A 20,879-nucleotide genomic window follows, 5' to 3' on the forward strand; every position below is an offset into this window, starting at 1 on the left:
ATCCGTTCCACATTTCCCCTTGGAAGATCACTTGAAGGAAGATATATCCTGACTCGGGTCGATTTTTAAGATGCGCCAAGGTGTCTGTCCCGCTGGGTCCCACGCCAACAAAAGGTTAGGGGACAGCCGGGACAGTTCCTAGCCTGGATGCCAGACTGTTTCCAGGGCCAATATAGGCCAGTTCGTAGTCTGGATACCAGACTGTTTCCAGGGCCAATATAGGCCAGTTCGTAGGCTGGATGCCAGACTGTTTCCAAAGCGTATGAAACCCAACTTCTCGGCTGTAGAGCTAAGGAAATTCTACAGCAGGCCCTGATAAACATGATGATCTAAACCCGTGCACGATAGATATTATAGATCGATCTTTATTCGCATGCCCATGTCCACATGGGCTAAATGCAGTGATTCAATAGTATTACATGGACTCCTAAAGACTGGATTTGTTTTGATTTATTCGGCTTTATAGTGAGAAATGAACCCGAATACATCAAATCAAATCTAGTCTTTAGAACCTATTGCAAGTAGTGATACAAGTGATACAAGAACACTGCAACAGACCTGAGTCAGCTTACAGATGTGCCCTGTGTGGCAGAGACTGTCATTCTCGTATAGGACTGTTTACCCACAGTCGACGCTGTAGGGCGGATATCAATTAGGATTTTACCATGGTCAATATTGACCGAAGGAGGCCATATATATATATATACATTGTATATATATATGTGATACAAGCGAAAAGTTAGATAAACAAAACATCTGGAGACCATGCCAAACGGCTTTAAGCCTTTTGGCCGAACGGTTTAGCAGTCCTTGAACCCCACTGTTACACTATGCTATCACCATCATTGGGACCGGGCCGGATTCTGGTATCCAGGCTAGACAGTTCCGCGCCAACAGAAGGTTAGAAGGTACGAAGACAGGACAGGAATAAACCGGGGACATACTTGACAGGAGACGGTGGTTAATGGGTTGGAACCGCGCCCACAGCCACGCGTGGAAGGGGAGGATTCTGGTCTGAATGTATCTGTGTCTGTCAAGCCGGTATATATGAATGAATTATATTATTGAGATCGGGCCGGAGTCTGATATCCAGGCTAGAAAATTCCGCGCCAACAGAAGGTTAGAAGGTACGAAGACAGGACAGAAATAAACCGGGGACATACTTCACAGGCGACGGTGGTTAATGGGTTGGAACCGCGCCCACGGACACGTGGAAAAGGGAGGATTGGGTTTAAGAACCCTAAAGCTAGGGGCACAACCCGCCGTACTTGCAAGTGCATGCTGTCTACGTGCCAAAACGTGGGCAATCTTTTGGTATCCGTAAGTGGTAAGTACCGTCTCCGTACGAACACGTGGCGATTCCCACGGATTTGGGAGCACGCAGACACGCCGTAGAAATTTAAGTGCATGCAGAACTTTCTCTGCGTTCGGGAGGCGGATTCGCCCTCCGTACGTGCCAGTACGGGCGACGCACCTGCCATGTACAGACCGAACGTTTTCAGGAATACGTGGCGGACGTGGCCTCCACAAAAAACGTACGGACAAATTGCACGTACGGCGGGTTGTGCCCCAGGCTTAACATAAAGTGACAGGACCCTAACCACAACTGGGGACATACTCCACACGAGATTAATGGATTGGAACTGCGCTGAAACAAGAGTAGGAAATTCTTAAGTCCGGGGGTTAGTTAAAGTTAAAGTCCTTCCCGCACCAGATGGTGCATAGGGCGGCGCTCTTCTCCGTTCTAATAGCCCTTAGGCCACACAACTAAGTGTAATCACTACAGTAAGGGGCTAGTCAACTGGCAGTGGCCTGTATGTGCAACTACCGTGCTCTATGCTAAGAGCTAAGTAGAGAAAGCAGCATGTACCATTTTTAAAGTCTTTAGTGTGACCCGGCCGAGGATCGAACTCACGACCTTCCGACTGCAAGGCGAACACTCTACCAAGTGGGCCATTGCACACTGTTCCATTATCCATATCACCATAGTTATAAATCATTTCTAAATTTCCAAGTTTATTTTGTTCTTTGTACGTGGCACTGTTGGAATAACTTACTAACACTAACGACACCTTGTCCTTGTCCATTTCTTAAGGCAAACAAAAACGTCTTTAAGATGATCAGATGGAACTTATAAAACTTTTCTGGTTCAATTATTGTTGCAGGGCCGGAAAAATAAACGTTAGGGTTGGAAGGAAGCCAGTGAGTATACTGTGTGTCACTGATTCTAAATTACTTCTGGCTGGGAGGTCTGGTAGGTGGTGTAACTTCTGAGGTAATAATTATGGTAGAGGAATGTTTTGCTAGGAAAGGACAGCGTAAGGTCTTTCCTAGTTAACCTAACAGACTAAGGTTTGCTGCTGCTGTCAGGTGACGAAATACGGGTCCTTTATCTTTCACTGCTTCAGGAAAAAAGCCAAAATCGTACTAGTCAATGTTGCTTTAATTATATGGATGGCATCAGTGCGTGCAGCCATTTCTGTCCTCGGCCATACTCGTACAAAGCAGTTGCATATATTATATATATGCCGTACTTTGCAAAACAAGCGGAAATGAGGTAGAGAGAATAGTCGTGGGCATCATTACCTGTGTATATCTTTACATTTCTATTTTTCGTTTCCGCAAACTGCCCGCCCGGGCCCCGGTTTGGAAATGTAACGTAGGCCTTATAGAGGTAGTTCGAACCAGTGAGCACAATGGGCATTATTGTGCTAGTCAGAAAGCTTGAAGGCATGGCGCGAATATATGACAAGTCTTATGCGAAGTCTAAACAAACTAGTCTCCTTAGTAGGCTATACGACTTTGACCTTTTTTGGCTTTAAAGTTTGTTTTGTTCTTCTAGTAACATTTTTATCTAGTATGTCTGTTCTATTGTACTGTTTTTTTGTCAGCTTTGGAAAAAAGTTTGAAGGTTTATTTGGTGCAAATATGTGACGAATCTAGCTTGTAAAAGTCGTTCAAACTAGTTCCCTTAGCAGGCTAGTTTGTGTAGACTTCTACAAGATTCGTCTCAGAGACTGACTTGGAGATGGGGGCTTATAGATGTTATGTGTGCTTATTTCTGATGGTACATCATATATATCGGTACTGAGGCTTTGAAGTCTGAAAGCTTGATGCAAACATGCGAATAATCTTGTGCGAAGTCTACACAAACTCTGACAGCAAACGTAACCCAGAATCTCTTCCGTTCCAAGACTTAATCCGATCGCTGCTCTCGCCTGACAGACAAAAATAATCAGGGAGTTGGACGGACTCAAGTTGTCAGGGGAGAGATCCTCGGACGGACTCAAGTTGTCAGGGGAGAGATTAGCGGGATGCGAGGGGCTGGATTAAAACTGTCATCGGCAAGCTGTGGCACGTTGGGGCGACCTTCTTTTCGGCCTTCGGAGGGTTTTTCCTATAAGACACATATGTTATAATTGTACAATATGTTCTTGTGAGTAGCAATAAGGTGCGATACTCAATGTAAACAAGCCTGATAATTCGGCTTTCGAGCCGCAAGTTGACTGTGAAACGAATAAACCTCTCTCTCTCTCTCTCTCTCTCTCTATGTATCCACTACCCAACACCGTGCACGTGCCTAGACACAATGGATAACATCCCATTGTCTAGACGGTCTAGAAAAAAAAAATACTTCTTTTAGTACAATAAAACTATTCTGGTATGTCAACTTGAAGAACGAGCCTGCCAACACCGACATAACTTGACGCTCATTTAAGAAAATCTGGCCTAACAATTAATATGCAATTTGTAAACATAACAACGTGCTTACGTAGAAAAAAGTGGCCAACTTCGCTTCAGGAATCAAGGGTAAAGTTGTCATCGCTAGGCTGTGCATGGCGCGTTTGTGCGACCTTCTGTGCGGCCTTTTGAGAGTTTTACTTACAAACTCGTCCTTCATATATGAGAGGAACAAAATGAAACGTCGAGGTCACACAGCGACACAGTATCAATCAATTAGTGTTGCTGATGAAAGGATCCGGCGCATGCGCCTGGCTTATGTAGCATCTTGTAGCGATATTTTCTAGTACTGCATTTTCCCAATGGAGTGTTTGTTTATTTGTTTGTTTATTTAGTATCCATGACAACTAGTGCCGTGAGAGGTGGGGCCGTGCCCTGATAGAGTGTTTGTTTATCTATTTACGTTTATTTATTTATTTGCTTGTTTAGTATCTCCTGGGCAACAGTGCCGTGAGAAGTGGGGGCGTGCCCTGATGGAGTGTTTGTTTATTTATGTTTATTTGTTTATGTTTGTTTATTTAGTATCACCCGGACAACAGTGCCGTGAGAGGTGGGGCCATGCCCTGATGGAGTGTTTGTTTATTTATGTTTATTTGTTTATGTTTGTTTATTTAGTATCACCCGGACAACAGTGCCGTGAGAGGTGGGGCCGTGCCCTGATGAACTATTTATTCATGTTAATTTGTTGATGTTTATTTGTTTGTTTAGTATCACCCGGACAACAGTGCCGTGAGAGGTGGGACTGTGCCCTGATGAACTATTTATTTATTTATGTTTATTTGTTTGTTTAGTATCACCCGGACAGCAGTGCCATGAGAGGTGCGGCCGTGCCCTGATGGAGTGTTTGTATGTTTATTTGTTTATTTAGTATCACCCGGACAACAGTGCCGTGAGAGGTGGGGCTGTGCCCTGATGGAGTGTTTGTTTATTTATATTTATGTTTGTTTGTTTATTTAGTATCACCCGGACAACAGTGCCGTGAGCGGTGGGGCCATGCCCTGATGGAGTGTTTGTTTATCTATATTTACTTGTTTATTTAGTATCCCTGACAAATAGTGCCGTGAGAGGTGGGGCCGTGGCCTGATAGAGTGTTTGTTTATCTATTTACGTTTATTTATTTATTTGCTTGTTTAGTATCTCCTGGGCAACAGTGCCGTGAGAGGTGGGGGCGTGCCCTGATGGAATTTGTTTGTTTATTTAGTATCACCCGGACGACAGTGCCGTGAGACGTGGGGCCGTGCCCTGATGGACTGTTTGTTTATGTTAATTTGTTTATCTACTAGTATGTGAATTTGTTTATGTTTGTTTATTTAGTATCACCCAGACAACAGTGCCGTGAGAGGTGGGGCCGCGCGCTGATGGAGTGTTTGTTTATTTATGTTAATTTGTTTATTTAGTATCACCCGGACAACAGTGCCGTGAGAGGTGGGGCCGCGCCCTGATGGAGTGTTTATTAATGTTTATTTGTTTATTTAGTGTCACCCGGACGACAGTGCTGTGAGAGGTGGGGCCGTGTCCTGGCGGAATTTGTTTATTTATGTTTATTTGTTTATGTTTGTTTATTTAGTATCACCCGGTCAACAGTGCCATGAGAGGTGGGGCGGCGCCCTGATGGAGTGTTTGTTTATTTATTTGTTTATTTAGTATCACCCGGACGACAGTGCCGTGAGAGGTGGGGGCGTGCCCTGATGGAGAGTTTGTTTATTTATGTTTACTTGTTTATTTAGTTTTACCCGGACGACAGAGCCGTGAGAGGTGGGGGCGTGCCCTGGCGGAATTTGTTTATCTATGTTTATTTGTTTATTCAGTATCACCCGGACAACAGTGTCATGAGAGGTTATGTTAATTTGTTTATTTATGTTTGTTTAGTATCACCTGGACAACAGTGCCGTGAGAGGTGGGGCCGTGCCATGATGGACTGTTTGTTTATTTATGTTTATCTGTTTATGTTTGTTTATTTAGTATCACCCGGACAACAGTGCCACGAGAGGCGGGGCCGTGCCCTGATGGAGCGTTAGTTTATCTATATTTATCTGTTTGTTTATTTATGTTTACTTGTTTATTTAGTATCACCCGGACAACAGTGCCATGAGAGGTGGGGCCGTACCCTGATGGAGTGTTTGTTTATTTGTGTTTATTTGTTTATGTTTGTTTATTTAGTATCACCCGGACAACAGTGCCGTGAGAGGTGGGGCCGTGCCTTGATGGAGTGTTTCCATGACTACCGCCGCGCCATGAATGACCTTGGCGAGCTGCTCCTGTCCGCCGCAGGACAGACGCTCTTCTGCGGGTAAGATTCTACTGTAGATCTAACTATTTCCGCGGAAAATAAGGTGGTTCATGGTTCCGACTGCGTATGAGCAGGGTTAATGCATTATGGATAAAATGTAAAAGGTGAAGTTAGCCCCCTAATTTTACACAGTTCTTATCTAGACCACGCTTTTATGTCTCAGGGGCCGTGAACTCTTTTGCTCTACCAACAATTAATTTTGTTTCCCATTTGCAATTGGAACCAGGATGATGAACCCCTTATGACTTAGACAGGGAAAAAAAAGGTATTGGGGTATTGAAACAATTCCGAAGAGTAAAAAAATACAGTTGAAACGCATAATTGTGGTGACAAGACTTTGGAAACTGAAGTCTAGAAAAAAAAGAGACTTTCACTAGTATTCAGAGCTGGGGTTTGGACCTTTAAGAATGCAAGGCAATTGATCTATGCCCTACGCCAACCCTAGGAACAAACTGATAAAACCTTCCCCGTCTTTCCCTTCTCCAGTGTCCAGATGGAGCTGTACCAGTGTTACCAGACGGTACTGGATCAGCCGTTCTGTGCGCAGGACAACGAGATCGACTCGCGCCGGACAAAAATACAGACGGACATGCGCGTCATCCGCCAAAAGTGCAACGACTTCCGGTAGAACAGGGGGAGAGCACAGAAAGGACTTTAACTCGTTGTAAACAAGATATTCTATAAGACAGAAGACTAGTATAAGTTGGATCACAGTATAAGCTGTACATGCGCAGTGTGGTGCATTATGGATAATAGGTCAAAGTTGACGGCCCCCAAGACATGATAAACAAAATACGTTTGAACATGCATTTATAGACTGATCCAATAGCCCTGTCCAGCTCTGTAAAACAAACGTGCAAAATAAATGAAAAAAAAAAAAAAATGAAAATGTTTAAAGCATGCAGCCACTCTCTCATTGGTCAAACTGCTAACTGCCATGCTATCATTGGCTGAACTGCATACTGAATTGCAATGGTCAGTCATTCTATTGAGTATAACATATATGTGGACTGTTTAAAGTGTTAGGAGCATTCACCTTTGACCTCGGGCATGAACAGTTCAAATCGTGACCTTGCTTATAATAAACAATTTTTGTAAAGATGTGGTTGTCGGAAATAGGGACCAATGATTTTTTTAAGTTGATGTTTTTAACTCTTACGTCATTCCTTTACTGCTCAATTAACACCTGCTTTCTATTTAATGTAGCATGGTTTGAGTATACCATAGGATGGTCACAAGAACTGAATGTGTGAAGAAAATAAAGTAATGTATGAAAACCGAGGCAGACTTAGAGAACATGCATGAAGACTTGAAATGATCAACAACACAATGGAAAAAGGAAATAAACGTAATTCAAACCTTGGTGTTGTATTGCGATGCATTATTTTCAGAATCTGTACTGTATTCAATTTGCATCAAAGAAATAAATAATCTATATGAGTACGAAAAGTATATCACTACTAAAATCGTTACAAGATAAAACATTCTAAAAAAAAAACAATTGTTAACAAAAGATAAAATCTCTATAGCACTTTGTGGTCAAAACTTACACTCCCATCTAGCCCTGGCTGAGCTGCTACAACAAGCAGGTCCTCATCAGATATCTCACAACTGTCAACAGTTGTTTGTATTTTCCTTCGGTCATTGTCATGGCAACGCTGCACAGAAACTGTGTGGCTGTCAACATTTGAGGCTTTCCCTGAATGGTTGCCATGGCAACCCTGCGTCGCAGTCAGAAGGTCTTCATCAGAAACTTCACACTTGTCAACTGTTGTTTGTAATTTACTGGAATTGTTGTCGTGGTAATGTCGCTGTGCCCCAACAACTGTTTTTGTATTTGTGAAATCGTTGCCATGGCAACAATTTGCAGCTAGAAGTAAGTCAGTATCAGAAACGTCAACATTGTCAACAGTTGTTTTTCTTCTCCTTAAATTGTTGTCATGACAACGGCCCTGTGCCCTAATGTCACCAGTTATTTCTGTTTTCCTTATATTATTTCCATGGCAACCATTTGCAGCTAGAAGTAAGTCATTGTCGGAAATGTCCCAGTCGTATGCAGTCGTTGTGACAGCCTGAGACTTGTCATTACGTTTGCCTGCTGTCTTGAGATCCCAAGAATTGCCTTCACGTTTGGCTGCCGTCGTCATCGCCAAGTCGCTGGCAGCCAGCAAGTCTTGGTCGGAAGGCTCACACTGGTCAGCATCCCAAGATGTCTTGACTGCCCCGCAAGACCGGTCCTGAGACACTTCAGGGGGTTCTTGCCTGTCTGAGGCCCAAGACGTTACATCTGAGTCTGTCTCTGCTTCCTGAGATGAAAGCGCAGACAGCAAGTCTTCGTCCTCCACTCCTGAGTCCCAGAGTTGGTCCTGATGGTTGGGAGTCAGGAATTGTTCATTAGTCAGGGGTAAGAACTTGTAATACAGCAGAATCTAACAGGAACTCTCACAGACTTCTTTCTTCAAAATGCTAAACAACTTAACGTCATAGTTTGGTGTCTTAAGACTTTTATATCATGCTTTTGTTCCTGAAAACTGCCTGACATACAGGTAGGCATAAGAAACCGACTCACCTCTTCCAGAATAAATGCAGGCAGCACCTCTGCTGGAAGGGGCCTATCTGGGGAGGTATGGATATTACAGGAAACAAAGTTAGTTTTCACTTGAATGTACAATGCCTGCAAAACTTCAAACTAGCACTGTTTATAACTAAATTGGCATGATCTATTACCAGACTTACAGAAAACTTACAATTGGTGAAAACTTTTGTGCTCTTGTTGATATTCTAAAGATTATAGCGGATCCATGCAAAAGACCTCTGCAACAGACCTGAGTCAGCTTATAGACATGTCCAAAGGAGGCTATATATATAAAGCAAAGGTTATAAAATGATGAAATACATGTGTGCATAATTTGGAACACACCAACACACACACATACAAAACCAAACATGCACACATAGACAAGCCAAAAGCAATCCCTTTTTCATAGATGAGTTGATAAGTAACAAGGATATAAAGGTGTTTTACCAGGAGACTTGTAGTTCTGTGCCCTACAGACGGGGTCGTGACATTTCTGGTACAACACCTGCCGTTTCAGGTCTGCTACAAACCTACACAGGAAAGACATCAGTGAATAGTTAAATCACATTGGTACATCACTGAATAACATCTAGTTCTGTCCTCATCCCTCTTCTGCAGGGCAACACTAACTAATGCCAAATAGCAGTTACTCAAGAAACTGAATATGACGAGAAACGGTCAGATGCAGCATCCATTACCTTTTGACAGTGACACTAACAAAAATCATATCCAGTTGCTTAAGTGCTATTTGGCATAGTACATATTTTATTACCAGAATATCCAACCTTTATCAAAGTGTGGTCAGGTGACAATATACGGCTTACTATATGTCATGCAAAAAAAAAATGTTAACACCACCTACATGACAATTACCGGTGCAATGGCCTAGTGGGTAGAGTGCTCGCCTTGCATTCGGTAGGTCGTGAGCTCGATCCCTAGCCAAGTCATACCAAAGACTTTAAAAATGGTACATGCTGCTTTCTCTGCTTAGCACTCGGCATTTGGGAAAGAGTATGGAAGTTGAACACACACCACTACCAGTGGACTAGCCCCCTGCTGTAGTGATTGCGTTGTGTGTGGCCCAGGCTAAGAAACAGAGATGCGCACCGCCCTATGCGCCATCAGGCGTGGGAAGGGTTTAACTTTTAACCTACATGACATGGTTGCTCCTGTGTGCCCGCCCGATGTTCTCACACCAGCGGTTGTGCACGATGTCATACATCAGGACCTCCCCCTGGGAGAAGTACGTCCACTGGCGGATCCCCCCATGCACGCCCCCTCTGCTTGCCTGCAGTACCACGTAGGCATCCACCTCAGGATAGGGGGAGCTGCTGCAACCTGACAGCTGATCTGTAAATGTGTGACGAAGATTTATTTAGAAGTGCTTCCACTGCCGGATCCCCCCATACACGCCCTCCCTGCAGTACCACGTAGGCATCCACCCCAGGGTAGGGGGAGCTGCTGCAACCCGACAGCTGATCTGTAAATGTGTGAGGAAGATTAATTTAGAAGTGCTTCCACTGCCGGATACCCCCATACACACCCTCCCTGCTCGCCTGCAGTACCACGTAGGCATCCACCTCAGGGTAGGGGGAGCTGCTGCAACCCGACAGCTGGCCTGTGGCTGTGTAAATGTGGAAGAAAGGTTTATTGAGAAGTATGTCCACTGCTGGATCCCCCCATGCACACCCTCCCTGCTCGCCTGCAGTACCACGTAGGCATCCACCTCAGGGTAGGGGGAGCTGCTGCAACCCGACAGCTGATCTGTAACTGTGTGAGGAAGATTTATTTAGAAGTGCTTCCACTGGCGGATCCCCCCATACACACCCTCCCTGCTCGCCTGCAGTACCACGTAGGCATCCACCTCAGGGTAGGGGGAGCTGCTGCAACCCGACAGCTGATCTGTAACTGTGTGAGGAAGATTTATTTAGAAGTGCTTCCACTGGCGGATCCCCCCATACACACCCTCCCTGCAGTACCACGTAGGCATCCACCTCAGGGTAGGGGGAGCTGCTGCAACCCGACAGCTGATCTGTAACTGTGTGAGGAAGATTTATTTAGAAGTGCGTCCACTGCCGGATCTCCCCATACACGCCCTCCCTGCAGTACCACGTAGGCATCCACCTCAGGGTAGGGGGAGCTGCTGTAACCCGACAGCTGATCTGTAACTGTGTGTGGAAGATTTATTTAGAAGTGCTTCCACTGCCGGATCCCCCCATGCACACCCTCCCTGCTCACCTGCAGTACCACATAGGCATCCACCTCGGGGTAGGGGGAGCTGCTGCAACCTGATAGCTGATCTGTAGCTGTGTAGGGAAGCAAAACACTTGAGTTATGGACATATATGCATGCAGTGGTAAAGAATTTTTAGTAGTAGATAGCTCTCGGGGCTGAGAGTAAGTGGTGTAGACCTGAGCAAAAAAAACAAGGCATGAAATTAATTTTTTTGTGAATAGCTGCTGTAATTTTTGTGAATAGCTACAGTGAAGCCTGTGAATAGCTGCAGTTACATTGTAATTAGCTGCAGTGAGGTTTGTTCCCATGGGGTTGGATGTGTGAATCGGCCGGTTTCCATAGTGATACAGAATCCTGAACTTCTTATAGTTTGAACAGGTTTTCATAGTGATAAAAAATCCTAATGGTAGTTATGGGAATTGTTATCTTGAGTTAGAAGTGAACGGCCACAAACTCTGGGGAAGGAGACCTGATCAGTCCTGGCCAGACAGCGAGAAATTGTGTTACACATTGAACAGAAATAGACTGTACCGTCCCTAGTTGTGCTGTCCCGCCCTCTACTGTTGTCCCCACTCTCATGGCTGGTTCTGACTCTGCCAGACGAACTGTTGCCTTCCTCACACCGTAACACTCTCAGTTCGGGGGAAAACCTGGAGAAGGCGGCAGAATACACAGGTCAGATAACTAGCTTGAAGAAATCAGCAAATGATGGTGCTTTTGTATCAAGATCTCATTTATTACTATTATTATTAATATAATAATACATTTCTGTTTTTTTATGCAGCATAGGAATGCTCAGTTGGTACACACATTACAGGCGTACCAACATCATGGAAAGAACTGCGGTGTGATACCCTCTGTCTCACCTCACATTGCTAACGAGGGATTCCAGGAAGACCTGTTTGTCCCAGCATGCCTTGCTCCCCTCCCAGCATGCCTTGCTCTCCTCCCAGGATACCTTGCCCCCCTCCCGTAGTTTGTACTTGCACTGTGGAGCGACCAGCAGAGGCGCACGCCTGCCCAGCTTCGTGCTCTGGTACAGGCGGAAGTTCCTGTTCTTCGTGTACACACCTGCAGAGGGTAAACAACAACAACAATCTCTGTAAACAAGAACGTCTGTAAACAACACAGATTTTTAAAACTTACATATTCTGCTGAGGCTCTCATCCGTATGATGGGAACTGTGTGACCTAGTTGTAGTGGTGATAGTAGTAGTAGTAGTAGTAGTAGTATCCAGTAGTAGTAGTTGTAGTAGTAGTAGTAGTAGTAGTATCCAGCAGTAGTAAAAAGTACAACCTGAACTGTCCTAACACATTATACCAGCCAAGATTTCCTAGGTCCCTTGACCTCGATTGCCTGACAATTTCAATTTGGTGATGGACTTGATACAGCCATTGGATCTTTCAACATGTAAATAAAACATCCCTGCAACAGGCTTGGACAAGTTTTCTTAAGTCAACTTGTACTAGTATTGGGCAAGTGCATAAAATAATACTTGCCCAAACCAACTTTTCACTTGCCCGATATTCAAAATTTGCAGTGAACTGGGGAAAAACAACAAAAACATCAGCACATGCAACCAACGAGAAATTTGGTGGGGAGTAAGGGGGACGCACTCCTGGAAAATTCTTACATGCCCGATCGGGCAAGTGGGGTAGGACACATGCTTGTCTGAATGGCACTTTCACTTGCCCTGGACAATCAGACTTTTGGACTTGTCCAACCCTGCTGACACCAGCCTTACCTGCATCTATAAACAGAACTCTCTCCCCATCCTTGTTCTTCACAACCATTGAACAGTTTCACAAGAAATGAAATAATACAAAAAGACCCTGTTTTTCTTGTCTAGTTTTCACAGCATCATTCACAGGCACTTGGATAAGCCAGGATTACCATAATATCCATCAACCGACCAAGCTACTTGTCAGGATCAACCTCCAAATAACATTTTTTATCATCTTGAAATCAACTGCATTATATACCTGAAGTCTACATAAAAACTCTGTCCACTGTTTTTAATGGTTCTGTCATCATTAAAGACAACAGGTCACTTTGTCCAAGTTTGTTTAGTCACACAGCCCTACCCTTTAACCTGCTTTTTTTTAATGTACTTTTATGTTCACTGTTTTCACGGTGATGACTGTAACATGAACTTATCATTACCGATAACAAATAATATAAGAGACTTTTTCATGTGCACCTGCTGCCACCGTGAACATTTGGTTCCGAGAACAAGTTAAATTTTCTCAGACCGTGAAAGTTTGGTACAGAGAAGACAAAGTGAATTACAGTACTTTGTCCAAGTTTGTTTAGTCACACAGCCCTACCCTTTAACCATGCTCACCTGCATCTATGAACAGCACCCTCTCCCCAGCCTTGTTCTTTACCACCAGCTGGTCCAGTCCTGGCACTGCCTGTCTCAGCTCCTGCAGTTCTGTGTCACCTGCCAGGGGGCTCTGCTGCTTAGTACACTGGTCCAACCCTGGCACTGCCTCCCTCAGCTCCTGCAGTTCTGTGTCACCTGTCAGGTGTCTCTGCTGCTCAGTACACAGGTCCAACCCTGGCACTGCCTCCCTCAGCTCCTGCAGTTCTGCATCACCTGCCAGGGGGCTCTGCTGCTCAGTACACAGGTCCAACCCTGGGACTGCCTCCCTCAGCTCCTGCAGTTCTGCATCACCTGCCAGGGGGCTCTGCTGCTCAGTACACAGGTGCAGCTTCTCACACATCTGGTGTACAAAGTTGCCTGAAGAGAAGGGAAAGTTTCTTCAAGTCAAATTGATTTTGTCTCTCTTTATTCAATTGAACAATCCCCAAAACACTTTTATTGCAATAATGGCAATCATTTTCCAACCGACAATAGTGTTCTAGTCAGCTTTATTTTACTTGTCATCAGTGACAAAAAGATCCTGCTACACAGAATCTTAAACACTTTCCTCTTTGTATTCAAATTTCTATATCTGCAATGCCGAATGATTTTTCAATGCTGATGGAATGTTTCTTAATTTTTTCTATCATATACAGCAAAATTTTATCAAATGTTGGAACACAGGTTCTGGCATGAGCCCTGGTACTTTCTGTGCTTCGGGAATTTCTTCCATACCAGCACAGGTGGAAAATAACAAACTCTGAAACACAGTGCAGGTGTATCACGCTAGGAGGAGGTTTACTGGTAAATCAGTACTGTAACATACAAGGAAACAAACAAATAAACTAACAAGCACACCTGCATGAATGTTGTCCTGAAAGGCAGCTCCAGGCAGGTGGAAAATCAGATGGTGACTGAACTTTTCCTCCGTGCTGAAAACAAACAGATATACAGTATCAATAAGGGTTGATGATCGTCCATGAGAGAGTTTTCATGAGCGTTTTGTCATGAATCGTGCAAACTACGTTCAAATCCACATTACCGGTATCTATGTCCAATAAAGGTCCCCCTTACCAAAATGCAGTGAGTTGGATTTTTTTAGAAATTTGTTACGGAGAACGCAGCATCATATGTTACATGCTACCTGTGTTATTATCTAAGTCCTGTGGTATGAGCTGGTTGGGGATTGAACTCACCACCTACTAGTAGTACTGGCTGTAAGATGAACACTCAGATAAGGTATTGCTGAAGAGAAGACCATAAAATCTTAAAATGTACCAATTTCCCTATATAAAGATGGAAACTTAACATTTTGATGCAATTTTCCTTATTCATGAAATTAAAAAAAGGCAAGTACATGACCAGCGTGCAAAATACCCACTTGCACACTTGCACATTGCAACCACTTTTTGCTTTGTGCAACTTACTTCTAAACTCTGGTTGCACAGGGTGCAACTTAAGATTTTGAGCCTCAGAACTCGATTTTGTTGTCAATTTACTTGGAAGAAATAAATAGACCGAGGCAGCTCTGTTTCATATTAGCCAAGCATGTATGTATTGTACCCCTTTTTCAGAAATTATTGAATTGTAGGTGGTGCAACTTGAAATTCAGTTGTGCAACCTAGTTTTTGGCCCAGGTTGCACACTGTGCAACCTGGCTCAGAAAAGTACACTACATGACTGTCACTTTTTAAACATTCAGATAGGACAAACTGCCCTGACCTTGACTCCAAGTCAAGGACATGATCCTCCGTACAGGTGAGGTTGTATTTCTTCTTCAGGAGCCACCACACACACTGCAGGAAAGAGAAGACGTCCTAGTTTAGACAGTATGGTAGCATGCGTAGTCCAGTGGTTAGCAGCCCTGCCTCTGGAACTAGAAGCCGTGAGTTTGATTCCTGCTATGTCACTCACCCGACATTCACGCTACTTTGCAGTCCTTAGGAAGGGATGTTAAGTTGTGGTCCACTGTTCATTGTGCTTGTTGAAAAGAGCGAGGGGAATTTCCCCGGTACAATGAACCTGTAAATACTGTAGAGCATCTGTCACATAAACAGTGGAAGAGTGCCTCTTCAGTGAGCTAACCTGGTTGGAGGTCACTTTCCCTTTTCCAAGTTTCTGCACTGTAGAGTTGGTTCCACTAGGTTAATAAGGAAAACTTGCATCTACTTTCTATGCTGGTATCACACCAACGTTTTGGAGTCTATTGCAGTTTTAAAACCTATGAAACACCCATAGCATTAGGAAGTTGAACTTTGACCCACCCTGATGAGAGTTTGGACCATGGCGACCCCGTCTGACCCCGGGTTCACGACCTTGCTGAACTCAAGGTCAAAGTACAGGTGACAGGTCGCGCCCTCTGGGATGACCTCGTAGAAGTGGCCGTCCATATTTGGGTGGAGAACACTGGGGGAATAGTAAAATTATTTCAATTATGTCATGACTTTAATTTCTCTGTTAGTATCTGATAAATTAAGGAAAAAGTGTTTATGAAAAAATGTTACAGAAAGTAATGAGAAACTGGTACATCAATGACTGTTAGACATGTAGATTATAGAATTCATCAAATAGCAGTTACTCAAGCAACTAGAAAAAATGCTTTTGAAGAAATGTTACAATGAATGAATGAATGAAAGAATGAATCAACCAATCAATGAAATTTTCTTGCATTTTTTCGCACAGCCCTTGTGGGCTGACACCAAAATGACATGATAAATGATACAGCAAGAGGACAAAGGTACTTAATAATAATTGCTTACATACTAACTTTACAGGGCTGCAGGTGAACTGTATATACAACTGTAACATACTACCGACCAGGGCTCTAGCCAGCGTCTGTTTTTCCGACATTTGACGGAAATTTGCTGCGTGTGACGGAAAAATTATAAAACCAATCCGTCAACCTTGACGGACAAAAATACTTGGTGGAAGCTACAGTCGGCTTAGGGTCGTCCACGGCCGTAAAAGCCACAAACTGTTTGTTTTGCTATTGTTATTATTGTTGACGAAGTGTGTTGGTGCCCTTTCGCATACGATCATCTCATTAAAAACCTGTTTTTCAAGGTCTCAGTTCAGTCCTTCTAGCTCCTGGAATAGTGTTTTCACGACAATGGGAATCGGCTGACGGAAAAAAATATCGACCTGGCTAGAGCCCTGCTACAGACGGACAGGCAAAAAACATGTTTGAAAAGAAAGTCCTGAGAACCCTACCTGTACATGTCCCAGAACTGCTCGTACGTGGTGACCAGATATCTCCTCTGACCGTTCTCACTCTCCCCCTCCACTTCACACGCAAACACATGGACATCCTGGGTAACAACAGGTTAACACATGGACATCCTGGGGTAACAACAGGTTAACACATGGACATCCTAGGTAACAATTGGACATCCTAGGTAACAACAGGTTAACACATGGACATCCTGGGGTAACAACAGGTTAACACATGGACATCCTAGGTAACAATTGGACATCCTAGGTAACAACAGGTTAACACATGGACATCCTGGGTAACAACAGGTTAACACATGGACATCCTGGGTAACAACAGGTTAACACATGGACATCCTAGGTAAAAACAGGTTAACACATGGACATCCTAGGTAAAAACAGGTTAACACATGGACATCCTAGGTAAAAACAGGTTAGCACATGGACATCCTAGGTAACAACAGGTTAACACATGGACATCCTGGGGTAACAACAGGTTAACACATGGACATCCTGGGGTAACAACAGGTTAACACATGGACATCCTGGGTAACAACAGGTTAACACATGGACATCCTGGGGTAACAACAGGTTAACACATGGACATCCTGGGGTAACAACAGGTTAACACATGGACATCCTGGGGTAACAACAGGTTAACACATGGACATCCTGGGGTAACAACAGGTTAACACATGGACATCCTGGGGTAACAACAGGTTATAAATAATTTAACACATGGACATCCTGGGGTAACAACAGGTTAACACATGGACATCCTGGGTAACAACAGGTTAACACATGGACATCCTGGGGTAACAACAGGTTAACACATGGACATCCTGGGGTAACAACAGGTTAACACATGGACATCCTGGGGTAACAACAGGTTAACACATGGACATCCTGGGGTAACAACAGGTTAACACATGGACATCCTGGGTACACAAGAACAAGTTAATATGATCTGAAACAATAGTCCATCAACAGTTGACATCCAGTTGATATGTGGCCTAAACAACCAAACTTATTTCCCTGGAACTTGGTGCTCAACTTGGTGTCATGGCCAGCGTCTACTGTAAATTATACATTTTGCCTTCAGATATTATAAGTGTCACAAAGACCTGTGTGCCAATAGCAAAATTTTGCAACCCTACTAGTTACCCTAAGTATTATTGATAATTTGAAGACCATATTCACAAGTTTGAATTGCTGTTGTTAACCACCTTTTTGTTGTTCCAAATCTTCTCAACCTCTGACAGCTCTGTTGCATTTGTGCATTGGAATGTTTGTTTTCTTCAGTGAGTACATTTTACATTTACCACTGCCTACCTGCTGCTTAAGTGCTTCACTGCTTTAGTAGTGTACAGAATTGTTTTATCTGTGAAGTTTTCGCAGTAGTTGTTTGGAGGCCGAAAAGAAATGCTGACAATAACAGATATCCAAACCAACCTGTTTACAGCATCGTGCGAAATCGAAGGCTAGCTTCTGTCTGGGGAAGAGTCTCCACACGGGGGAGGGGCGCCGCAGCCTGGAACAGCAGAAACAGGGGGCATTTCAGTGCAGATCAAATTAGGCCATTGCAGGCCATCGCGAGCAAATCCAACTTCTATAGGCTCTCGTTCTTCCCTCGTATCATCCAGGAGTGGAATGAACTTGAGCCTGGTGTGGCGGAGGCGGGGTCTCTCTCCTAGTTCAAAACTGAACTGGGGAGGGCCCTGCTGCATTGAGTCGCCCCTACACGTCCTTGTATATTATGTAAATAACACTAACCCACCACATTCACTTGTCTTGTCTTTTGCACCCACAGATCAGTTGTTTATGTTCCCTTGTGTTGTTTTTTTTTGCCGTTGTTTTCCCTATGTTTGTATGGCATTAGCACCTGTTACTAACAAACATGCGCACTGCTATTAATCCCCGTCAAGGGGGCTGAGCAGTAGAAAAGAAGAAATTAATCAATTAGCAGCCTTGTAGTCATCACAATTTCCTTACAATGGGCAAAAGGTAAATCAACATCTTAAGAGTCATAGCACAAGAAAATCTGGCAGAGGCTGGAAGATGGAGGTTGGCCAAATGGTCTCATACTTTGTATGTGTGACTGATAGGTATGTGGAACTATATAATGGCCATATAGTTAAAAACCTGTCTGGTTTTCTCATTTGTTAAGGTGACAATAACAATAACAAATCAACATCTAATTCCTGAGGATTTTGGACAAGTAAATAAAAACATTACGACACTAACGTAGTACATGTAACAACATAGTACGTTAATCAGTAACATTATAGAAGATACACCCTCATAAAACAGTAGGGTAGAGCCTGAACTGAGAGAGTTTATCGTTGTTCCTGTGTCCCATGAATAGTATGGCAAAATAGTAGAATTATTGGGAGTATTGAGTATAGAAGTCCCCTCACCCAGCCTTGTATTGAGGCCCTAATGGAAACTTCTTTATCTCCTCCTCCGCTTTCTCAAACCTCCTCAGCTTCTTCTTCCATTCTACTTTCCTCCTGTGTAAGGGAGTTTAACAAGTTGTAAGTGTGAAGGAATAAATGAGTAAATGAATGAACGAATAAATGAGTAGACTTGCACTTGGCAGAGGTCCCATGTTTGTGAAGATCTAACAAATCTGTCGGGTGTCTATTTCAGTATGAGCCCGACATAACTGAGGCAGTTTCTTTCTTTCTCTTTATCTCACTCTCACTCTATCTCTTTCTTTCTTTTCTCTCTCTGTCTCTCTTATGCCATACAGACACAGCTAATAGTTTAGCAGGTATACGAAACAAACAAACAAACAAACACACTGTACACAAGTGAACCTCACCATTCCCTGATCTGAGCCAGGCTGCGTTTACGGGGAGACAGAGTTGGCTGGCACAAACAAACAAACAAACAAACAAACACACTGTACACAAGTGAACCTCACCATTCCTTGATCTGAGCCAGGCTGCGTTTACGGGGAGACAGAGTTGGCTGGCACAAACAAACAAACAAACAAACAAACACACTGTACACAAGTGAACCTCACCATTCCTTGATCTGAGCCAGGCTGCGTTTACGGGGAGACAGAGTTGGCTGGCACAAACAAACAAACAAACACACTGTACACAAGTGAACCTCACCATTCCCTGATCTGAGCCAGGCTGTGTTTACGGGGAGACAGAGTTGGCTGGCACAAACAAACAAACAAACAAACAAACACACTGTACACAAGTGAACCTCACCATTCCTTGATCTGAGCCAGGCTGCGTTTACGGGGAGACAGAGTTGGCTGGCACAAACAAACAAACAAACAAACAAACACACTGTACACAAGTGAACCTCACCATTCCCTGATCTGAGCCAGGCTGCGTTTACGGGGAGACAGAGTTGGCTGGTGGGACATGGTGCTGGGAACCTGGGAGTTAACAAGGAAAAGATTTTTATTTTTAGTTACAAACAAACAAACAAACAAACAAACACACTGTACACGAGTAATCCTGGGGAACAGAGTTGGCTGGTACGACATGGTGCTGGGAACCTGGCAGTAAACAAAGAGAAGAATTTTAATTTATAGATAATTAAGTTGAGAATGTTGCAGATAATGTGGAAAACTTTATACACCTGATCCCTTGATCTCGGATGTTAAGCAACGTGCAGTTCGGTCAGTTCTTGGATGGGAGACCACCAAGGATGAACAGATGCTGCAGCCTGAAGCAGGCTTTTAGCCAGGCATGGGTCAACGCGTCATCTGGACGCACTTTTCTTAGAATAACAAGAAATTTGATCCCCCTGGACACCCTATACTGGGGAGAAAATCCTCCGACAAGCATGAAATTCTAATTGACCAGGGATGCTACCAGGTCATCTGTGGTCACAGTCTTCTACTGTGACATCTGTAACAGTATTCTTGCCTCTTTGGATACCTTAGAATGCACCGTTTTAACTTAAAATCATCAAAAACTCTGCACCATGGAAGGTGAATGCCCCCAGACCCCCCTACAATAGTCACTTACCGCGGCTCACCAATAAGTTTGGACTCCCTATTATAAAATCCAAGCTAAAAGCCTGATCAGAAGAGACGTAAAATGGGATTCCCATGCCTTGAGCACGTACTGTAAATGCAGAAATGTTCGCGGTGGATTAATGTTCGCGGTTTTCGCGGTGACCACTTCACCGCAAACTTAAATCCACCGCGAACATTTTTTTATTGTGGTATTAGACTGCAGTCTATGGTGTTAGCGCGAACTTTAATCCACCGCGAAAAGTCCTTTTTCCCACTACCGCGAAATTAAATCCCCGCGAACTTTAATGCATTTACTAGTACAGTATCAGCCTCTTAGTACGTACTGCCTCATCATTTCATATTACCCGCATGATTTTACTAACCATGCAAAATATTTACCATAATTGATCTCCACTTTCAGTAGGGGTTTACGGAAAAGGCTGGGCTGTCTACCTGGGCTGTCTACCTGGGCTGT

At 43.8% G+C, this 20,879-nt stretch overlaps 5 protein-coding genes across 5 annotated transcripts in view; 2 read left to right on the forward strand and 3 right to left on the reverse strand.

Annotated features, from left to right (window-relative positions):
* Window positions 1–6,659, forward strand: part of LOC118407695 — a 13,882-nt gene extending 7,223 nt beyond the window's left edge. Inside the window, exons 2-3 of the mRNA XM_035808213.1 lie at window positions 5,902–6,031; window positions 6,518–6,659. Of these exons, the coding sequence (XP_035664106.1) occupies window positions 5,902–6,031; window positions 6,518–6,659 (272 nt within the window). The remainder of the gene's footprint in view (window positions 1–5,901; window positions 6,032–6,517) is intronic.
* The window catches only part of LOC118407668 (tropomyosin-1-like), a 1,169,601-nt gene that overhangs the window by 749,236 nt on the left and 399,486 nt on the right, over window positions 1–20,879 (forward strand). The gene's annotated exons all lie outside the window — the stretch shown is intronic.
* LOC118407610 (zinc finger protein 25-like) overlaps window positions 1–20,879 on the reverse strand; it is an 865,280-nt gene that overhangs the window by 717,586 nt on the left and 126,815 nt on the right. The gene's annotated exons all lie outside the window — the stretch shown is intronic.
* The window catches only part of LOC118407627 (zinc finger protein 525-like), a 976,997-nt gene that overhangs the window by 708,653 nt on the left and 247,465 nt on the right, over window positions 1–20,879 (reverse strand). The window lies entirely within an intron of this gene.
* LOC118407696 (DNA-directed primase/polymerase protein-like) lies at window positions 8,849–19,815 on the reverse strand. The gene is made up of 15 exons (XM_035808214.1): window positions 19,746–19,815; window positions 18,837–18,929; window positions 17,872–17,950; window positions 16,420–16,517; window positions 15,474–15,615; window positions 14,932–15,005; window positions 14,068–14,141; window positions 13,189–13,587; window positions 11,711–11,915; window positions 11,247–11,494; window positions 10,835–10,915; window positions 10,437–10,511; window positions 10,141–10,233; window positions 9,764–9,959; window positions 8,849–9,139 (listed from the first exon to the last, which is right to left on the reverse strand). The coding sequence occupies exons 1-15, from the start codon at window positions 19,802–19,804 to the stop codon at window positions 9,013–9,015; spliced, it is 2,043 nt and encodes a 680-aa protein (XP_035664107.1). The 5' UTR covers window positions 19,805–19,815; the 3' UTR covers window positions 8,849–9,012.

This window comes from Branchiostoma floridae, unplaced genomic scaffold (genome assembly GCF_000003815.2).
Source record: "Branchiostoma floridae strain S238N-H82 unplaced genomic scaffold, Bfl_VNyyK Sc7u5tJ_1439, whole genome shotgun sequence".
Lineage (NCBI taxonomy): Eukaryota > Metazoa > Chordata > Leptocardii > Amphioxiformes > Branchiostomatidae > Branchiostoma > Branchiostoma floridae.